This window comes from Scophthalmus maximus, chromosome 22 (assembly GCF_022379125.1).
Source record: "Scophthalmus maximus strain ysfricsl-2021 chromosome 22, ASM2237912v1, whole genome shotgun sequence".
Taxonomy (NCBI): domain Eukaryota; kingdom Metazoa; phylum Chordata; class Actinopteri; order Pleuronectiformes; family Scophthalmidae; genus Scophthalmus; species Scophthalmus maximus.
The window spans coordinates 13,688,767-13,710,834 of NC_061536.1; the positions used below are offsets into that span (position 1 = coordinate 13,688,767).

General features: G+C 42.6%; 1 protein-coding gene across 8 annotated transcripts; it reads left to right on the forward strand.

The window, feature by feature from the left end:
- Positions 1-1,015: 1,015 nt before the first annotated feature.
- LOC118292335 (CCR4-NOT transcription complex subunit 3) lies at positions 1,016-21,458 on the forward strand. 8 transcript variants are annotated; one of them, XM_035621216.2, is made up of 21 exons: positions 1,033-1,168; positions 1,696-1,799; positions 4,301-4,363; positions 6,704-6,771; positions 6,947-6,985; positions 7,101-7,175; positions 8,603-8,692; positions 9,296-9,424; positions 9,827-9,922; positions 10,921-11,049; positions 11,366-11,456; positions 12,148-12,281; positions 13,495-13,551; positions 13,858-14,854; positions 14,982-15,087; positions 15,328-15,478; positions 16,715-16,811; positions 16,965-17,178; positions 18,527-18,659; positions 19,118-19,243; positions 19,430-21,458. In XM_035621216.2, exons 3-21 carry the CDS (start codon positions 4,339-4,341, stop codon positions 19,526-19,528), a joined length of 2,856 nt encoding a protein of 951 aa, XP_035477109.1. In that variant the 5' UTR covers positions 1,033-1,168; positions 1,696-1,799; positions 4,301-4,338; the 3' UTR covers positions 19,529-21,458. The 8 variants fall into 8 exon arrangements, with proteins under 8 accessions (XP_035477108.1, XP_035477112.1, XP_035477110.1 ...); XM_035621215.2 differs by lacking the exon at positions 1,696-1,799 and having other exon boundaries at positions 1,016-1,168; XM_035621219.2 differs by lacking the exon at positions 1,696-1,799 and having other exon boundaries at positions 1,016-1,168; positions 16,965-17,166.
- Positions 21,459-22,068: the final 610 nt, after the last annotated feature.

Below are 22,068 nucleotides of genomic sequence, written 5' to 3' on the forward strand. Positions count from 1 at the left end.
TCACAGACTTGAATATGGACAAATCTGCTCCAATCAAGAATTACTGAACAAAGTCGACTGAAAGAATCTGATTTGATTTAAAAGCTGATTTATTAACAGTCACAGCTTCCTGATTTCATATGTGGAGCCTCTTTGAGATTGTTCCTAAGAGTGGGGGCCCTAAGGCAGCCTGCTTGCTGCAACGCCCTCCAGTGGAAGAACTGTGGTAGTGCAACATGTCATTCCAGACAAATTGCACACTAAACCTGAAACAGATTCAAAGCCAATTTTTTTTTTATAACTTGATTGCTGATGTCTGAAATGTTCATCTGGAATTCAAACATTATGAATCTTAACATAAAATCCCCCAAAAATCTGTATTTCTCTTAATTTGTGAAGAAGCTGCAGCTCATTAGTTATTTCACAGTCACGATGCGGAAAATTAAATTTACCTCAATTTGAAGATGCAGAACTATGGTTTTCCCACTTTGGTGATGAAGAAATTCTGACCTCTGACCTCAGCCATATCCTGCGAGCCAGGACCTGTTACCTAACATCGGAGCTGGACCTCACAGCAAATCCCTGCAGCCAGTGAGCAAACAAAACTAAATATCATAGAATTTTCGTAATTAATTATTAAATTAAATTAAATTAAAATTATGTGAACTGATTTTTAAAAAAAAATGTAAATCTCCCCTTTTGGATTTGTTGAACTGTCTGTTGTTATTTTTAGAATAAATACCATTCTGGTCTATTCAATCAATCAACCAATAAATCAATCAATCAAGCAAAACAGTAGAAGATCTGAAATAAACACAAAGCTGCTACGTTGTAGCTGCTTTGTTGCAGGGATGAACTCCAATGCCCAGAACACCCTGCGGCCAATCATAGCGCGAGTTGTACCGGAAGTAGTTAAACTAGCCGTTTTTGACGGACAGCAGACTCTAACGAATAGAAGTGCGGGAGCGGCCGAGGTGGGCCAATCACAGACGAGGTAGGCGGGACTCCCGTCCAACAGGGCATCGGAGCAGGAGGAGGTGTTCCTGGTAGCCATCTTGGATATGCGGAGTGATTGTTTAGCGAGAAGAATTGTGAACATTTTGGAAAAATTGAGCCTTTGTACCGAAGCCCTGAAGACTTGCGGAGGTGGAGCGACCGGGGAAAGAAATCTCGACTCGGAAAAATCCAGGTAAGTGGCCAGTGGAGCTGGGGCTGATGTGTTTTCTGTGCCGTCCCCCAGTTCTTTCTCTCCAGATTGTGTCTCCCACATCAAACAACGCAGCCGGTGGGAAGCTGCAGCTCCCCGCGCTGCCGCCGACCGACCGACCGACCGACCGACCAACCGACCAACCGACCGACCGACCGTGCGTCCGCTTCCGAAAGACGGTTAAACGCACCACATCTCCCCGCAGAGCCGCGGCGTGTTGGCCGGAGCGAGTTCGCTTTGTGCTCGGTGGATCGCGGGGCCGCCACCGGCACCGACGATGCCCGCGTTGTTGATAAACATCCTGGGAGAAAGAAACGTTTGACCCTCGGTGCTGCGTGGTTCTTCAGGTCTCGTGTGTAGGTTGACTGTGAAGTATCCGGAGGAACCAGGCGGTGAAAGAGTCGTCGGTCGCCCCGGATGCGAGCACCTGTCCGGAAAGGAAACGTTGCAGCCAAACGTGCAATGTTTCATGTTTATTAAAGTCGTTTAAATATCATATTTTTCATCAGAAAACAAACCTGCAGGTGAACTGTCAAGAGATTAACGTCCTGGTTCCAGATCCAGTCCTCAGCTCCACGGTGAAACACTGGGACTCAAACTGACAAACAAACAGGTCAAAATCATAAAATATTGAAGTGTTTTGCTGCAGTGCTCCAGATGTTTAAAAATGTATAATCATCAATATCCCCAATCTGATCAATCATTGATATTAGTATCACATGTATCCTCAACAGTAAGGAGGAGAGATTAACAGTCACATGAACTGGGGATGTTTCAGTCACATGAACAACATCCAGACACCTTTATTGGACAAGGATGAGCATCTGAAGATGAGGTTTATATATATATATATATATATATATATATACATATATATATATATATATATATATATATATATACACATATATATATAAAAATAAAAAGGATAATGGATACATAAGAGTTGGCATGGTGCACACACACACACACACACACACACACACACACACAGTCGTTTGAGGTAGAAGGATTAGCTGCAATAACAAATCACACCTTCATTAGAGATATATAATGATCATGCTTGCAAGAGATGCGAATTGAGTTTAATGGTCATTTGGGAGGATTAATCTTGATCCCCTGCATTAAATCCTGCCATTGTTTTACTCTGAGACGTGTTTATAATATTTAGGCCAGAGCCCGACCGATGGGGATTTTTGGGGGCCGATGCCGATATCAATTTTAGGGAGTAAATGATTTCCGATAGCATTACATCGGCTTATATATATATTTTTAGGGCTGCAACTGACGATTATTTTCATTATCAATTAATATGTTGGATTATTTTCTCCATTAATCGATTAGTTGTTTGGTTCATAAAATGTCATAAAATGGTGAAAATTGACCAAATATATTTAGTTTACTGTCATAGAGGAGCAATGAACAAGAAAATATTCACATTTAAGAAGATGAAATCAGAGAATTTATACTTTTTTCCCCATCAAACCTACTTGAACCTATTAATCAATTATCAAAATAGTAGTCGATTACTAATCGATTAAATGTTACAGCTTTATATAGTAATCTGTCAATGATTCCTAAAATGTTGTTATTAAACCTTTATGACAAATACAGGCAATTGAGGCTCAATATTTTAGTTTAACCATATACTTTATCATAAAATCACCATATATTACAAGAAAACACAAATACAACCAAATATACAGAACTCGAATTGAGAAAATACAAATTATTTAATTTACGTAAAATGTAAACATGAAGGTACATTTTTATTCTGTACATTAAAAGATTTCCTATCACACAAGCGCTGATACCGACATGTCTGTGAAAGACTCTACAGTTAATCTACACAAGGCGTTTGTGAGTGACTTATTAGCACATTAGTGGACCTAATAAACTGCTACAAGGAAAATTATACAGAATCATCTTGAGATTTTTTTTACTTTTGGTGTAAGTGTTTATGAAATCAAATTCAGTCCTGCAGTCATTTCTGGTGACATTGGCAAACAGTGTTTTCCTCTCTGAGTTTTTCCAAGAAAGCTTTTCCGGAAATTAAATTTTATTCAAAGAGTAAAAACAAAAACTTCTACAAACGGCGAATATGAAACTTTCATGAGGTGCAGTGAGGGTGTCTAAAAACATTATTTTTACATCATTATTCTTGCATATTCACATATTTTATTCATATCAACCAAGTTAGCGTTCACTGACAAACTTAAAGGGGCAGTAAGCAATTTTACTCCATTACACTTTTTGTATACATATACAGCCAAAATAGTCAAGGACACCTGATGGGTCCAAGGCCGCCTCCTCCACATCAGCTGGACGGATGCGTTTTATTTCCTCTTCCTGTAAGTGTCAGGACGACGTTATAAACTCCTGAGTTTCTGCAGCTCCCGCACGTCAGACGTGTCTTTGTTCAACGGCCTCTGACCGGACGTGATAACCAGCCCCGCCATTGACCGGCTGCCTGTCTGTACACACTGTCCTCACCGCAGACGGCACGTCAAAAAACAGGTCCACCCAGCGTACATTCCCCTCTTTTGCTCCAGAGGATCGGCTCAATCCAAAACCATGGGTGTCTCTCAGTCACCTGATAGGGAGCAGATTATAAATGTGTATCATCGCATCTACAACCGAGCGTGTCGTACGGAGCATGCAGCAGAAATGGCATCAAACTGCAACAAGTTCAGACTCGTTCCCTGAAAGTTGTGGAAAGACATTTGTATAAAATAAAACCTTTGTAGGAATCATCAGCGCATGTTTATGCTGAGCTGAGGGACAGTAGATCCGGTTCTTTGAGTTCCAGCCTGTGGAGACATTTGGGAGGTTAAAGGTCAGGCTGAACTGCACAGCTGGCAGGGATTCAGCCTGTGTGTTGCCCAAAGACACTTCAGCAGGGCAGCAAAATGGTCTCCAGGTCTTCATCCCACGTGTCACACATCTTTATCGAGTCCACATCTTGGTTGTTAACTTTTCTTTACTGCAACTCAACTGGTTGTTTTTTTTATCTTCATGCTAATGCAAATATCTTATTCGATAGACTTATTGTGTGAAATATTATATATATTTTTTGAATGAATAATGAAACTCTCTTACTTCTGTTTTCTGCAGTGAAAGAAGGCATGAAGAAAACATCCTAGTCGTCAGTCATGGCCGATAAAAGGAAACTTCAAGGTGAGTGTGTGTGCACGCGTCAGATAATAAGAGAGACATCTTCACACAAGGTTGTTGTCGGTCAGTCTCATATTCATACGTAGATAATTCAACTAGACACATGAAACTGAAAATGATAAATCCAAACTTAATTTATGATTAACTCTTCACACTGAGCCGACGCAGTGACTAGTATTTCTCTTGGTGCATTTAGTGCAGTGACGCAAACCAGCCAGCGCTGACTTTCTGTCAAGTGCAACGGTGAAACAGACTTTTCCCTTTTTTCTAATAAATCTGTTGATGAACTGTTGACTTTCCATAAACAGCTGCTAAACTGAATATTTCAGTTTTAAATCAGGAAAAAGTCACAATGGAGGAGAATTTTCTTTTCTTTTCCTGCTCACACTTCCTCTTTGTGCACAGGGCGACCTCTTGTTCGCTGGCAGACCTCTGTGCACAAGTGCTGGGACACACAGGGACTGAAAACCTATTTCAATTAACAGGATTCATCCTTAATGAATCTACGTAGCTCGTCTTGTCGCTCCCATGACTCCCCCCCTTCTCGAAGCGGCTGACGTGTTAAAAAAAGAAAACAAAATATTCTCACGCAGAAGAAGAGATGGACGCGCAGGCAGCAACGCGGCTCTGTCACAGTGTAATGTATTATTACAGAGGAGGTGGACGTTCATCTAAAAATAACGCGGCCGCCTGCACATCCGGAGCGCTCTAAGGTCAGACTCACACTGGAGTGTGTTCAGACGACTCGGTGGTCGGAACCCCGCTCAGCGGATCAAACGACGGTTGCGACGACGTTGAATTCATATTCGAAAACACACAGAGCTGATGTTGTCGTTTTTCTTTTAAAGCGCCGGAAGGGGTTCCTCAGTTTCGTGAACAGAGAGTCCGCCCAGGCTCTTAATCTCGTTTTTTAATCTTCTGGTTGCACGTCAGAAACAAATCTTTTAATTTGATCCTCACGGTTGCTCCTCCCCACAGCTTCCAGTCTGAAATCTCCTCTCTGGATATCGATTTCCATTTCTCCCCCAGACTCTTTCTTTTTTTTCTTTTACTCCGATGATGCTGCGTTTGTTTTTGTGTGATACGGCATGTCCGTCGTCCACTTCACTCGCTCCAGTTTAAATATTTGAACACGGAAAATGTCGCGGAAGCCAGTAAGCGTTGATATCTTCCTGACATCACTGACACGTCCGAGTTCGACAGAACGGGATGTTCTCGGGTTGTGTTTATGCGCGGGAGTAGATATAAATGATCCCGTGGCTAAATTTGAGTGGTGTGAACACAGCATAACAATGAAAAGTATCCAAATTAAATTAGTTTTAAAAAGTTGTCTGACCCGTACTGGCACATCCTATACTATAACAGTAAATATTCAGGCCTGTTTAATTTGGTGATTTAATATTTTAAATGATAACTATGGGTTTTAAATATCAGAACTGCGAAGATCTTTAGTTCAATATGATATAAAACAGGAAAAAGCAGAAAATCTTCTTTTCATTTTTTTCTTTAGATGAAATTTCCACTTTTCTGGCATTTTTACAATTGATTGATTAAAGAAATATGATGATGTTGACCAATCACCATGAGTAAATTGGTCAATCGACCAGTTTACTCATGGTTGCAGGTCTTACTTGAAGAGTGTATCAGTCATTTTCAATTCAGATATTAAAAGATAACCCTTTTCACACAAAAAAATATCGCCTGTGTTTCAGAAGCAGATTCCAACCTCTGATTTGGCGTCAGAAATAGTTAAATAACAAAAGAAGAAGAAGAAGAATTTTTTTGTACTGTATTAGCAAATGGCTAAACGTGACATGAGAGAAACATAAATCTGGGACATGTTGGTGATAACGAGGCCTGAATGTAGACAAGCACCTCTCGTGTGTGTGTGTGTGTGTGTGTGTGTGTGTGTGTGTGTGTGTGTGTGTGTGTGTGTGTGTGTGTGTGTGTGTGTGTGTGTGTGTGTGTGTGTGTGTGTGTGTGTGTGTGTGTGTGTGTGTGTGTGTGTGTGTGTGTGTGTGTGTGTGTGTGTGTGTGTGTGTGAGTGAGAGAGAGAGACCTGCTGCTCTCAAGGTTAATGTACCTGTAGCGATTTGCATATTTCATGAAATGCCACCAAGAGTTTTGCAGATTCCCTGTCGCTCTCTGGTGTTTTGCTGTTTTTCTGTGTGTGATGTGAAACGTGAGCTTCACCGAGTTGAACCTCTCAGATCTGCCCCACGGACTTCACTTAAAAATAGCTTTGTCTACATATAATCAGCTAATCCACGTCTCTGAACTCGCTCTGTACAAATTCATATTCACTGATTTCACCAAAACCTTTTTGCTCCTCTTCTCCTCCAGGTGAAATAGATCGATGTCTGAAAAAAGTAGCGGAGGGAGTGGAACAGTTCGAAGACATCTGGCAAAAGGTGAGGAAGGACCGCGACGAGGATTTGTTAATCGAATTAATCGAGTAGTAATCGACTACTAATTTAATCACCAACTATTTTGATAATCGGTTCAAGAAAATAAAGAAAAAATTCTCTGATTTCATTTCTTAAATGTGAATATTTTCTGGTTTCTTTGCTCCTCTATCTTCCTCAGGGTTATGACCCACTCCTCCACAACATTTCATGGAAATCAGTTCAGTCGTTTTTTGACACTCGAAACAAACAAACCAACAAGTTCAGTTCAGACTCAACTGTTTGTGGACCAGAACATTTCACCCGTTTGACTGTTGGTTTCATCTCCTCCGCAGCTTCACAACGCAGCCAACGCAAACCAGAAGGAGAAATATGAAGCAGACCTCAAGAAAGAGATTAAAAAGCTCCAGGTAAAAAAAAAACTGTGTCCCTCTGAGGAGCGGTTGGTGTTTTCAAATGCTCTCAGCGTTTCCCTTGAACTAAGGATAGTAGTTACGTGAATCAGAGCAGTAGTAAAATATTCAAAGAATCAGTGTTGGACGAGTTACAGAGAATAAACGGTGGTTTAGAGCTGCAGGGACGTCCCGTGTTCACAGTGACTCTCCCTCCTTGTGCAGTTTTTAACCACAATCTCAGCAAATCTCTGTCCTGCTGATCACTGTGTTATTTTCACACATCCTGTGATGTGCAGGAGTTTGCATGTTGAAACCTGAGCTTCAGAGAGACTCAAGTAACTCTGTTCACTGACTCTATTTTGTTCACCGACTGCACGCCGTCACCAAGGAAGCTTCCGACAGCATCACGAAAATCACAATTGGCCAGCACCTGGTACTGTTGTACGACGGGATAATCGTGCAGACTGACATTTGTTAAAATGTCTTGCTAATGAACATTAGGGAATCTGGCCTTTCGGGAGTTCGCTCCAATCAAAATCACAACAATTAGCATGGTATCGAAAAGCAGAGTCATCTGCTTCTCTGAAAAACTGAACAATGAACTGAATTGATCGGTTTGAAGTCTTGAAGTCGGGTGTTGTCGAATTGTAGTTTTTCCATTTGGAGAAAATGAACGAACCGGTTCCAGCATCAGCAACTTCAGGCGCAGAACTCGACACTACTTTGAATGCGCCAAATGGAAACGTCCTTGTCGATTAAAAAATATCATGTCGTCGAAGACGAAGACTGCAAGCAGTCCTGCAAAAAATTGCAATTAAATATTTCGTCTCTTCCTTGTCTCCCCCATGTGGAACCACAGTACAGTTTTGCTACTCTTCCTCTTGTTTTTTCTTCTTCTAATTGGTCTGGACCAAATTTTGTCCACGTTTTTTTTTCATTAATTAATGTGTTGATTAATTGATCAATTAATTGAGTTATTGATTTCTAAAGTCTATAAAGTGTCAAGAACTAGTTAACACAAGTAAATGGAGTTTGATTTGGTGGGACAGAAACTGATCTTCACCGAGATCACAGGAGACATTTTGGTTCCTGAAAATGGATGAATATTTTTTGCTGATATGAAATAATTGAACCTGTCCACAGACAGGTGTGTGAGTGTGAGTATTAAATATCATCATGATCAGCCAGAAGCAGCGTTTTTGTACTTTTGTGTGTGTTTCATCTCGAGGTTACCATGAGGACCAAACTCCAAGCCAAGCCTTTTTCCTGTGTGAAGTTCATCATCCATGACACCGAAGTCGAGACTCTGCTCGTATCACAGTCTCCACTGATGTCTCTCTCTCTCTCTCTCTCTCTCTCTCTCTCCCTCTCTCTCTCTCCTCCCCCCCCCCCCCCCCCCCCCCCCCCCCGTTCCTCTGCCTCCTCTTCTTCTCATCCCTTAGCGTCTTCGAGACCAGATCAAGACGTGGGTGGCGTCCAACGAGATCAAAGACAAACGGCAGCTAGTAGACAATCGGAAACTCATAGAGACGGTGAGTGGGAACCGAAGGTGATGACACTCATTCACCCTGTAGCACTGGGTTGGGTTTGTTTTGAACTCTGGAAAACTCTTGAAAAGTGTCAAAACTATTTATCTGAATAATTGTTGATCACATAGTTGACTTACAGGGAGATGTAGATAACCAGATTAGTGATTTACTCTCTGATAACTCTCATCGTGCTGATGTATCAGTGTTTTCACTTGACCGAGGTCCGAACCAACGCTTGTGTTTCTGTTACATGGTCTACATTTGATCCGGTTAGTTTTGGTTTCATGTTGCCACTAAATAACTTTACATGACAACTCTGATTGGTTTGTAAACAAGCGTGCGTCTGACGTCGGTGTGTTGTCAGTTCGGTGGTTAGCCATTTCTTTCCGGTTCTTTTTCTTCTTTAATGACAGGTCAATGCCTCAACCTCCTGTGACTGTTCCGAAAGTCCAAACCATCCCCCCAAAAAATAGTTTTCACACTGCTAACGAACCGAACCCTGGTTCAGTTTGAGCCGGACCGAATCCTAATAACGTCTTATTACTTGATTATATAATCATATGTTCCAATGTTTTTATTTTTATGTATGCATGTGTCTGTGTGCAGCAAATGGAGCGGTTCAAGATTGTGGAGAGAGAAACCAAGACTAAGGCCTACTCAAAGGAAGGACTGGGTCTGGCCCAGAAGGTGGATCCAGCCCAGAAGGAGAAGGAGGAGGTCGGGACGTGGCTCACGGTGAGTTTTCCTACTCGGAACAATTGCGTACCAAGCGTCGGTCGAGGACTCAAGGACAGGAAGAGAAATATTTTAACATATTAAACCGAGTCAGTTTATTCAGAAAGCACAGTCCGATAAAAAAATTTTTTTTACATTGACCCCTTTTTATTTTAAGTCACGAATGGGTTCTCCACATAGCATTAAAAACTTCTGACGATACAGAACAGGCCACGTCAGATTCTTCGAAAGGTGTGTATATCACTTATTAAATAAAATTGAGCGTGTACGAGGAATGCAAAATAGCATAATCAATGCCCCGATAACACCATATAAGGTTTTGCTTCCTGTCCCTTGTCAGGAAGTGTTTGTTCCACAGAAAATGGCATTAAAGAGTAAAAAGATATTCCTTTCTTTCCTCAGAATATGATCGACACGTTAAACATGCAGGTGGATCAGTTCGAGAGTGAAGTGGAGTCTCTGTCGGTCCAGACAAGAAAAAAGAAAGGAGACAAAGAGGTGAGTTCATTCTCGTCTCCGATTCATTCCTTTCTTCTCCTCCTGGTTGTTCTTCCTCTCTCCTCTGTGGGGGAAAGTGTGTCCTCCATCCATCTTCTGTCCCCCCGCACCCGTTGTGTAGCTGTTTGTGAAACTGTTTCAGCAGAGAAGGAACAGTGGAGGCTTTGACTTTGGAATTTGTCTGAAATGACTCCCTGTTTACTTTCTGAGTGTAAAATGAAAACAAAATCTTTTTTCTGTAACATAACTTAAAACAACTTGAGTAGGAATTTTAAATGTAGCGTGTTTGCACTCGGCACAGCGACATGTGCTGCTGCTGCCGCTGTATTAATATGTATTGAGATGAAACACATTATTAATATGTTCCACTCTGCTCCCTCCGCCTAACATGTTAAGTGTGCGGCCTGTGTGTGTTTTCATAATCACGTCAGTTCAACCGGCCGTCCGCCGCTTCTTGTTCTGCAGCTTTGACCCAAAGGAGACGGAACAGAAACATTTGAACCCCAGATATAAAAAATACAAAATAAATGTAATTTGAAGCACTCAAGTCCTTCAGAATATGTGAGAGAATTAAATATTGAAATCAGAAGTGGTGCGTACGATGCATTAAGCTGTAAAGTGCTCGTGCAGCAGCTGTTAAACCTCCTATATGTCTATCACTTGTGTTTTTATTATTTAAAAATTTTAACACGCTTTTCTCTCTTCTTGCCTGTTTTGCCACTTTGTTCCTCACTAGTTCAATAAATAATTAATTCAAGTTTATGCTTTTCGCATTGGAACAAATTAATCTATTCGAAAAGATTACAACACTGGAGGAGAAAAAAAGTGCAGACAGATGAAAATCTGCTGCTGCTTTTGAATCCGCTTCAATGTGGAACTCTCGTAATTAAATTGAAAAGTTTGAGCAAAGACAAACTGTTTGTAACTCCGATGTTTGGACTCACCGTCCTTCATCTGTCCTCCCCGTCCTCCCCCGTGTTTCTTCCTCTCCGCGGCAGAAGCAGGACCGGATTGAGGAGCTGAAGAAGTTTATCGAAAAGCATCGGCACCACATCCGGATGCTGGAGACGATACTGAGGATGCTGGACAACGACTCGGTGCAGGTGGACTCGATCAGGAAGGTCAAGGTATGTTCACGTCTTCTCTTTGTCTTTATTTCTCATGTAGATGCACCGTCTACTTGACATTTGTATGTTTATTAAATAATCTCTAAAGTAATGAAATTCACTACGTCTCTGTTTTACTGAAGAATTACTCATGTGAGACACTAGAGCTGTCGCTTTTTTATGAACGAAATTTGAACATGTATAAGATGAGTTTTATATGATTTTGCTAACTGGCACTGTCAAGTTTTTTTTCTGTGTTGTTGTTGTCCTGAAAAGCAGAAGTTGTAATGTTTCTTTTTTTAAAGTAATAAACTTGTGGTCATTTCCTATGTTCAAGGACGACGTGGAGTACTACGTAGACTCGTCGCAGGATCCAGACTTTGAGGAGAATGAGTTTCTGTACGACGACCTGGATCTGGAAGACATTCGTGAGTAGAGGCGGAGTTCACATTGTGTTTGTTTGAACAATACAGAACAGAAATATATCAACTTGTAAACAATGATATTAATTGAGCTGAACAACAGACAACAACATCCTCACCACACAGTCATCACTGCAAACCTGATTCTGCATCCACACTGTGTTTTTGACGTTTTAGCTCCGTAACAGAAAATACTGTGAATTAGGAACAACAATGGTGAAAAGTGAGATTAGAGATTTCTTTTTGTTGCATTGACGACGAGGTGCAAGTTACGTCTTGATAAGTTGTGACTGTTAAGACAAACAGGAAGTGCGTGAATGCGCCAGCGCTTCCATGAGTCTCAGTTTCTGTTTGTTCAAATTAAAACGTCCCTTCGTAGTTTTCAAACTTAAGGGGTCAGAGCAGAGTTTCCTAAAGTCTCTGTGTTGTGTGAACGGTGTAGATGTAGCAGAAGTGACGTGCTTTTAAAAACTAAACCGTATCGCTTTGGAAGTAGCCACAGATGTGAATTCAAAGTAACAACACAGTTATTGTTGGCAATAAATAATTCAACAGATGCACCTTTTAAAAGCTCCAGTGAGTATATGTTGTTTGAACAGTCGCTGCAGTTTGGTTGTTTTATTTGAAGCGGAGAAAAGCTCTAGAGATTCGTCTCAAGACTGTTACTAAACTCCACTGTCACTGTGTGTCTCCACAGCTCAGACGCTGGTCGCCACCTCCCCGCCGGGAACATCTCACTTGGAGGACGAGATCTTCCAGCACTCCAGCAGCACTCCCACCTCCACCACCTCGTCCTCACCCATCCCCCCCTCGCCTGCCACTTGCACTACGGTATGAAAAAAAAAGAATAAAGAAAAGCTAAACGTGCTAGACACATGTTTCTTCTTTGGAGATTCATCCAGCTGTCAAGTCCGCAAATGGACTGATTTTTTTTTTAATCGTTGGTCATGAAGTTTATACATTTGGAAATTTTGCAAAAGATTCAGTGAGAAAAAAAACAACTAATCAAGCTCAAATTTGGCGTCACACGACTTTTACAAAGAGTTAGTAACTCTTCCACACATCATCATCATTTATTACTCAAGAGTAAAAAATTGTAAAATGAAGAAACGTCAAATTCCCCATGATCTACCACATTATTATCTCTTCATTGACCTTTTAAATGTATCCGTTGTTTTACAGGTAAAACGATTAATCAATTTCTGATAACTCTTGCATTCACTTCAAGTCACGTCCGACCAATATCTAAAATGTGAATGTGAGATAATTGCCTTTGAATCTGCTTTCATTGTTCCGTACTAACACCGTTCTGTACTACCATTATATCGTCCGATCCGCCCACATGCAGAACTGTACGTACAGTTATTAAGTGTCTGAATAGAAGGCGTGGGGCTGTTCAAAGCTGCTGCCTCAATGAATCCTGGGTAGTTTGTAGTTTGACTTTTAATTATCCCTGATCTGTTTCTGGAGATGATTTCACTTAAAACTGACGGTGAGAAACTTTTTCTGCACAGTCGCAGCTTCGTGACACTGGGACAAAAAATTCAGATTTTGTGGAAAATAAGCTTAAATATTTACCAGCAGCAAAAAATTAAATACATTAATCAAGTACCACATAGAGCAAATGTGATACATTTAATGTAAAAAAAGTACATGAAAGGTGAAATGTAAAAAATAAAAACACTGAGGGGAAATCTTTAATTTGTTTTCAAATTTGTCAGAAACATTCACTTGGACTCACAGATATACTCGAATTTGGTGGTCACATGTCAACGGTCAAGGTCTCTTTGACCTCAGAACAGAATTATTTTCCGGGCCATAACTCAAGAATTTGTACCTTTTTATGATGACAAAATACACGTAATACCTTCCAAAGTATGCACTTACAGACGTGGATGTAAAGAACAACAGCTGTTAAATGAAATACTTACCAATATATTTGGTCGACGCTGGCTGAGTCTTAAACTGAGGAAAAATAAAAGGGCTTCTGCCAAAATAATCAATAATCTCAATCTCCTCCATGTCGTTCACCTCGTGTTTTCAGGAGAACTCGGAGGACGACAAGAAGAGAGGACGTTCAACGGACAGTGAAGTTAGTCAGGTGAGTGAGAGTCTGTTTCCACGTCTACAGACAGTAACATGATGTGTTGATCTGTCTGATCGTTTAATAAAGAGAGTCTAACATTCAAAAAGTCTAATTTCTTGGTCACATATTAGATATGAATTGAATATTTCTGGGTCATTTACAGTTGACAGACCAAAATTTCTTTCTGAAGTTAGTGTCCAGATAAAATCCTCCCTAAGTCTCTTTATTCACATCTTTAACTTGTTTCATTCAGTTCATTTATTAAATTTACTTTCATAAACAACAAGACTTGTAATCTCCTCCCTCTTGTTTCTGTTTCAGTCGCCTGTGAAGAACGGAAACCCCTCCTCCTCATTATCCTCTTCCTCATCCTCGTCCTCCTCCTCGTCCTCCTCGTCCTCCTGCTCCTCTTCTTCCTCTGTCTCAGGACTGACCCCATCTTCGCTGGTCTCTATGGTGACCATCGCCGGGGCCGGAGGCAGCGGCTCTGGGGGCAACGGTCATCACGGCAACTCGGGGGGTCTCCTCTCCAACACCTCCGCCGGCAGCTACAGCAACGCCACCCAGCAGCAACCGCACCCGTCGGCACAGCAACCACAGGCCAAAATCTCTGTTAGCTCCTCCTCCTCCTCCTCAGCTCCCGTCACCAACCCCAGCACCAACAGCCACCCCGCCTCCTCAGCCTCCTTGCCCCCCAGCATCGGCACGCAGGTGCTCCTGACGTCAAACCCCCAGCCCCTCGCTCCGTTGGGGCCCGCTCCGACCTCCAACAGCTTCGGCCTCGGCCTCTCTCTGGGAAAAGGCGGCATGTCAGGCTCCATCTCCGCCGGCCCGATGTCCGGGGGCCTCGGCTTGTCAGGGATGCCGGCGTCCCTGAGCAGCATGGCGAGCCTTCTATCCGGCTCCACCCCAGCGCCGTACGCTCAGGCGGCTGCCTCGGGTGCGGTCGGCTCCGGTTTACCGGGCTCCCTGGGAGGCGTCATCACCACGTCGACGAGCAACAACGCAGTGGGCTCCATCGGCAGCGGGAGCATCACGGTCGGTGGGCCGACGTCCTCATCAGGAGGCTTGCTGGGTTCGTCGACGGTGGTGAGCGGCATCAGCTCTGGGATTCTGGGTTTGGGCTCCAGCCCGTCGGGGGTGCAGGGCCCGTCTCTGGTGTCACTGAGCCCGGTAGGAAGCCTCGCCCCGGGGAGCGGAGTGGGAGTCATCGGGAGCAGCGGAAGCAGCTCGGGATCGGCCGGGAGCGGAGTGGTGGGAGTAAACTTGTCGCTCTCCGTCGGCCCAACGAGCCGACAGAAGCAGAACGGAAGCACTAGTGAGTATATTCGTCTGCCGGAGGTGATCCCTGTACAAATCGTGGAACTATGCTCCGTGGTTTTCCAGCAGAGGAGCTGATGAAGGCTGGAAAATAATCAAAGTCATTTACTTTTTGTCTCCTTCAGGTTACAGTGCTGTGGTCGGTGACAGCGCAACAGAGTCCGCCCTCATCAGTGTCAGCCAATCACAGAGCAGCCAACCCTCGTCTTTGACCTCCGCAGCCAATCAGCTGTGAGTATGAAGGAGCCTGTTCATTAATTCACAAGATTCTGTTAGTGTTTTAACTGGGATTGACTGGGATAAAAGTTCCGCTTCATGAAAATAAACTTAAAGAAATATTTCATCCACAGAACAAATACATTTTACATTTCTCAATATACACAAAGTATCATGCATCTTTGTCGCTCTCCCTCCCTCTCTCTCTATCTCTCTGTCTCTCCCTATCGTGTTCTTCCTCTCTACTCTTCCCAGTAAGGACACTGGTCCCAGTTTACTGGGCTCCCTCACTTTGTCGTCCAGCTCTCCGTCGCCAGCCTCCTACAGCGAGGCCAAAATGGTGAGCTGCGGCGGCAGCCTGCTGAATGGGCCGCTGTCATACTCGCAGTCCTCTGATAGCATCAAGGTGAGATTGCGAAGACACACACACACACACAAGCTGTTTTCAGACATGAACTCCGGAAAACGTCAGAAAATCAGGTCTGGAAGAATGTGAGCCTACGTGAACTATGAGTTTGCCTGCTTGTATTTGTATCATTGGACAATACATATTTTTTTCAACTTTACAAGTCAAGTTCACAACAGTAAAATCTACTTAGGGGTGCTGGCAGGAAAAGTTGGGGAAAATGTCCTGAGCAACATTTGCGTCCTCACATCCTGCCCCCCGGAAAAGTTTAGGAAAATGTCTGGACGTCAGCGCAGCTACACACGGTCTAACTTTACCCAGTATTTTGATATTTTACAAACAAGATTTTGATGTTCATAAAGAAAAAAAACGTATCTTCAACCTCCCAAATCTTCATGGACCATTCATTTTCCTGCAAACAACTTTAGATTCGGGCTGCACGCTGGTGTAGTGGTCAGCACTTTCGCCTCACAGCAAGAAGGTTCTGGGTTCGAATCCCGGTTCAAACCAACCAGGGCCTTTCTATGTGGACTTTGCATGTTCTCCCCGCCTCTCACCCAATGTTAGCTGGGATTGACTCCAGCCCCCCCGCGACCCTTAAATGGATAAAGTGGTAGACGATGGATGGATGGACAACTTTAGATTCCCCTGTGATTTAATTAATGCTGCCAAACAGTTGAATCTAAAGGAATATTGGCAAAGTATTCCTGACATTGATCTCAATATTAAAACAAATCTGAAGAGAAAAATCTGTATTTAACTTTTTTCGCCAGCTCAAGCTTTAGTCGCTGCGACTTGACGCGTCCAGTGTTATTCCTCGTTACTGACTGTGAATTGTGGGACGAGCCACACGCAAACACACACACACACACACACAGAGGTGTGTGTCTGTTCTAAATTATGTCTCATCACAGGTGGGAGCTGATCAGCATCAGGATCAAACATGAGCTCATTCAAAAGGGTCTGAACACAAAGTTTTCAGATTTAATTAGATAATTTTACGTGTTTGTGTTTTGGCACAATGAAAGACGGGTCGTCCACATTCTCTTGGCAACATGGAGAACAATATTTGGAAATTGTTCCTCAGTTGCCTGATATATGGGTCACAAGCCTCTGAGCAGCAAACAAAACAAACAGCCCCCAAAAAGTGAAGCCACGAGCAGGAACGAAAACCGGTGTTGCACGTCCAGGTGGATCTGTTTTACTCCCATGAGTCTCCTTGTTTGTCCTCGTCAGCCCCAGGAGCCTCTGAGCAGCCTGAAGTCCATGGCCGAGCGAGCAGCACTCAGCTCAGGGATGGAGGGAGACATGCCTTCGCTGCACCTCACCCCAGGTAACACACACTCACAATACACAGCTGGATAAACGGAGCTGCGGTATAACAGAGCAAGATGACGTCTCGCCGCCCACACGCGTCCTCAGCTGAACAAAAAACTGCCAATGATTTTATCGTCCCTGACTCAACTTATCTTCTGCCTCTCCTCAGACATCTTCACCAGCAGCACTACGGGCCCCTCGGGCCCCCCGTCGGCGCCTCAGTCCTCGTTGTCGGAGGTCAGCATCCCCCCGTCGCTGGGGGTCTGCCCGCTGGGGCCGGTCCCCCTGTCCAAAGACCAGCTCTACCAACAGGCCATGGAGGAGGCAGCGTGGACGCACATGCCCCACCCGTCCGACTCCGAGAGGATCAGGTGCAGTGAAATGTAATTCTTTAATTTAACTCAATCAAAAAAACTACTCAAGCATAAAGTGAAGGGTCACAATCGGCTGCTGCACAAACGTTCATTCACACCGTGGATAATGTCGAATTCAATCAGGAGGCATCATGAACATTATCGCACTGTGTTTATTATTTAATATTTTCATACAGGCAGAGGCGATGCGGTGGAGAGACCACTTACAACAAGATTCCCAGAATTCATCGGGTTTTATTTTGAATTTAAGGAAATATTTGAGATTCACAAAAAATATTAATGATGAAATAATGTGTTTTAGCAGGAGACATGATATATATTTAGTATTTTCACCTCAGTATGCAGCCTCTCACACTCACACACACACCAGCCACATTACCCTGGCGCTGTATCTACGATGCTGTCAGCCCACACACATCAACAATTGACATTTAAATCCAAACACTCAAACATTCTCGTCCCTCAGTACCTGTTGTGTTGTACAGCCAGAGGAGAGCGACACACCCACAGTTCTTTTACTGTGTTGAAAACAAGAGTCTGATGTCAACGCCATGAAAACTAATCTTGATCATTATCTATGATCCTTCTCTACTCCACTATCACGTAGAGTAATCTCACTTAGTTTTATTCTAGTTAATTTTACCAGTGACCTGCATTTTTCAGATTATCAGGCGTCATCTCGTTAAACTATCCGTCACGTCAAACTCTCTGCTGGGTTTTTTCCGGGACTTCGCCGGCGTCGACTGCGCGGAAAAACATCACGTGTGCTTGTCGCTGATGTAAAAACACATTTGTTTGGATGGAAAAGTTTGTTACCCACCAGAAAATGTTCCCACTTTGTGTGGATCCATCAGGGAGGTCGGGGTCGACGGGGTCGGTCGATCGTTCCCATTAGTTTTTAACCGAAGAGTTTGACTCTGGTAACTTCAGGTCGCAGGTCAACGTGTTTCGACGTGTTTCGACGTTTGACGAGAAAATGATTGTCAAATGCCTCACTAAATTTTGCCGTAAAAATGGGGATTTTTGAAATATTTCAAATCATGATTTTAAGGCAACACTGTAAAAAAAACCTCTGAGATTTATTGCTTTCTAAAATATTTAACGACAATTTTGAATTTAAAAAATAACCCTGTATATAAATACTGTATTTTCCACATCTCTTTTCATGTTACTAAAAGAGAATTTTTTTTAAATTGGCACCAACAATAAACATTTTATATCATTATCATTAATTCATGATACACATATTTAAACCTCACCGTGAAGCAGCCGATCTGACCCATTCATCCCGAAGCTTTTTCTCCCGGTTTCTTTTCCACTTCACTCTCATTTTTCCGACTCTCCCTCCGTGTTGCAGGCAGTACCTGATGAGGAACCCCTGCCCCACGCTGCCTTTCCACCACCAGGTGCCGCCACCCCACTCCGACACGGTGGAGTTCTACCAGAGGCTTTCCACGGAAACGCTCTTCTTCATCTTCTACTACCTGGAGGTGGGTGGTGGGATTGCTGCCGGAATTGTCACACAACAAAACACAACAGAAAAAGAAGAAACAGAGAGTCAAATAAGTAAATGATCCGGAACATGATCGAGCAAATAAAGAGCAGCTTCAGGATTCGACAGTTTCGATTTAAAAGTTGGAATCTTATAATTTTACAGCTAAAGCTCATTTGGAGAAAGAAGAAATAAGGATTTATTGGAAACCGAAAGTCGGAAAAAAATACAGCATACATCATAAGATATCTTAAGATATTCCTCGAAAAATCAAACAGGATGAATGAATCATTTATTATTGATCAGTCATCATTCACTGGTTTAGATTAAGACGATCCTGGTCCACATCCCCAAAAAATACTATTTTCTACGTCACCATGATTTTTGTTTAATTGTGATTAAATCTTCCTGCTCTTTTCTTCTTCTCTCCGTCCTCCGCCCGGGTCCCTTGAGCAGGGCACTAAGGCCCAGTATCTGGCAGCCAAAGCTCTGAAGAAACAGTCCTGGAGGTTCCACACCAAGTACATGATGTGGTTTCAGAGGCACGAAGAACCCAAGACCATCACCGACGAGTTCGAGCAGGTCAGCATCGTGTTTTTGGAATAGTTCAAAATATTTAAATTCCCAGGTTTAATCCTCTTAATCCTTCTTTAATCCCTTGATATGTGTTTGCATCTAAAATCTTTCTCCGTAAAACACTGTCACGTGATCTTTCACTCAGAGACTTTGTCGTTTATCATCCACATGTTTTTCTGCTTCTGTGTTTAGGGAACGTACATTTACTTTGACTATGAGAAATGGGGCCAGCGGAAGAAGGAAGGTTTTACGTTTGAGTACCGGTACCTAGAAGACCGTGACCTCCAGTGACCTCCAGAGATGAGCGAGAGAAAAAACAACAGCAAGCGAGCCATGAATGCAGAAGGGGGCGGTCCTCGGGGATCTGACCTCAGCTCGCTGGGGGGAGAAAGGAAGACGTTCTGAGTCAGAGGGCAAGACTCCTCCCACCCCGTCCTCCCCTATTCCTCCTATCCACCTCCTCCATCACCAGGTCTTTTATTTCCATCCTTTCCCTGATTCTTTAAAAAAAACAACAACAACAAGACTTCAGTTTGTGCTGGCAGATAAAAAAACAACAACAACAACAATAACACCCAATATGCAGACGACCACGTGCTTTTGTTTTTCTTCCCCGCTTCGTGTCATCCTGTTATGTTGTGGCTTTAAAAAAGCTCTCGTTGACCTTCGCCCCCATAAGAACCAAAGATAATTTGTTATAAACACACAGAACAGGCTCCGCCCCCTTTGAAACACGAAGAGGCCCAACCATCGATCGGACGGATGCGGCAGCAGGAGGCAGGTGGAAGATGTGACGGAGGAGGAGATGATCAGAGAGGCTGAGAACTCAAAGTTTTCTGATCTGCAATCGATTTACAAACCGGAGCGATTTGAACGATCAAGCTGCTGTGAAAATTACAACCTTCACAAAAACACGTCCTTCGGATCGTACGGAATATGTTTCCAAATAAAAAGTCAAACCGCAACGTTTTCGGTTCTCGGGAGTTTTACGAGCAGCAGCGGCGAGTCAGTGAGGCTTCGAATTAAAGGGTTGGTTCACTCAAATGACACAAGAGGAAAACATTTAGTTTTGTTTCTCTTTATGCAGGTTTTTCATTTATTGATCCATCAACAGAGGAGGAGAAAAACCTCAAACGAAATCATCATGTTTCAGGTGGTAAAAGAAATAAATGTAAAGGTTTTTTTTTTTTTTGTAATTTGGGTGAACTGGTCCTTTAACAAGAGAAGCTTCGGCAGTGATACGAGAGTCCGTCTCCTTCCTCCTCCTCCTCCTCCTCCTCTCCGTGATGAAGAGCACACACACACCAGCACTTCCTGCTGCTTCCTGCTCCGTGTTCACACTGCGGATCTGATAACAGACACAAACTTCCCGGTTCTAACTACCAACAAGTCTCCTCGTCCTGCTGCCAAACACACTGCAGCTCATTCTGGTTCTTTTTCTTCCTCCTCCTCTTCGTCTTCATCTTCTCTCCGCGCCAGGTAGATATGTCCTTTGTTTCTCAGGAAGTATTTGATAGATCTTTTATGAGGAAATAAATCCGCCAGCAGCTCCAAACGCCACAGCACAACAACAACACGACTAAATAATCACCCCCCAACAGATTAGCAGCATTAAAATTTGTAATCTTTTTTTTTCATTTGCGTTTTCCCCCTCTGTCGCTTTTCTCACCAGTGGCTCTTTTCATTTCACTTTTTAAAAAAATTACAATAAAAAAAAATATATATATATTGTCCTCCAATGTTTGGAGCAGCACCTGGACGAGAGACCATCTTTATATTTTGTATTTTCTGAATTTCCTGTGGTAGTTTGTATATTCCGTTTTTCTTTCTGTCGGAGAAAAGGGGAAAGATCCTCCGAACGGGAGCGTGGTGTGTTTTTATAGCCAAACAGACACGGACGGAAAACTCGACACCTTTTCACTCGACTCGCTTTTAACCTTTCCGTTTACTTCCTCTTCTTTTTTTTTTGACAAGTGGAAGGGATGAGAGGTCGAACCCGAGAGCCCAAATGTGAATGTCTCTCTGCCCCTTGACAAAAGTGTTGTATAGACTCATTCGTCAAACCCTCTTCCTTGTTTTCTTCTTTTTTTTCTTTTGTTTGTTGTTGTCGTCAGACAGCATTGAATAATGACACTTGCAAAGTGGCGCTGAAAAAGTAAATAATGAAATAACCATGAATAAAGGATTGTAAAATATTAAAAAATAATTACTTTTCAGAAAACTGGGCTTGTGCTGTGGTTTGTTGGAAAAATCGTGTATTTCGTACGATCACAATGTCAAAAGGAATGAGATTGTTTTCTGTGAAAATATAAGACTTAGTGTAAAGTCGAGAACAAAAAAGACAACACACGAAAACGGCATATGTTTTTCATTCAGTTGGATTTTGAGATTTGCTTCCATAACATTCTTCTTTCAGAGGAAAAACAAATCAAAAATACACGTTCAGGTTTTTATTTGACTTCACTTTGTCCGTTTGCGTTTGTAGATTTTAATCACAATACGATATCGGCTTCAGTTGCATTTGAATTAACCAAACCTTTGGGTTTTATTTATCTATAATTAATATTAGGATTTTTACAGACACATTTTCTTCAGACATATCATTCACAGCCTGATTCACAACAGTTGACTCAGTTGTTATATTTGCCTTACTGGAAGTAAATCACCTGGGACAGTCTCATGGTGAAAGCTGTTGGTTAGAAATGTTCCTGAGTAAATAAATTCAGTGTAAATTAGTTTCTCTTGTCTCCAAATCAAATCAAAAAAACGAAATGAAATCCTTCCGAAATCCTTCCAAGATCACAGCGAAGAAACTTGGCCGTTGCATTTCA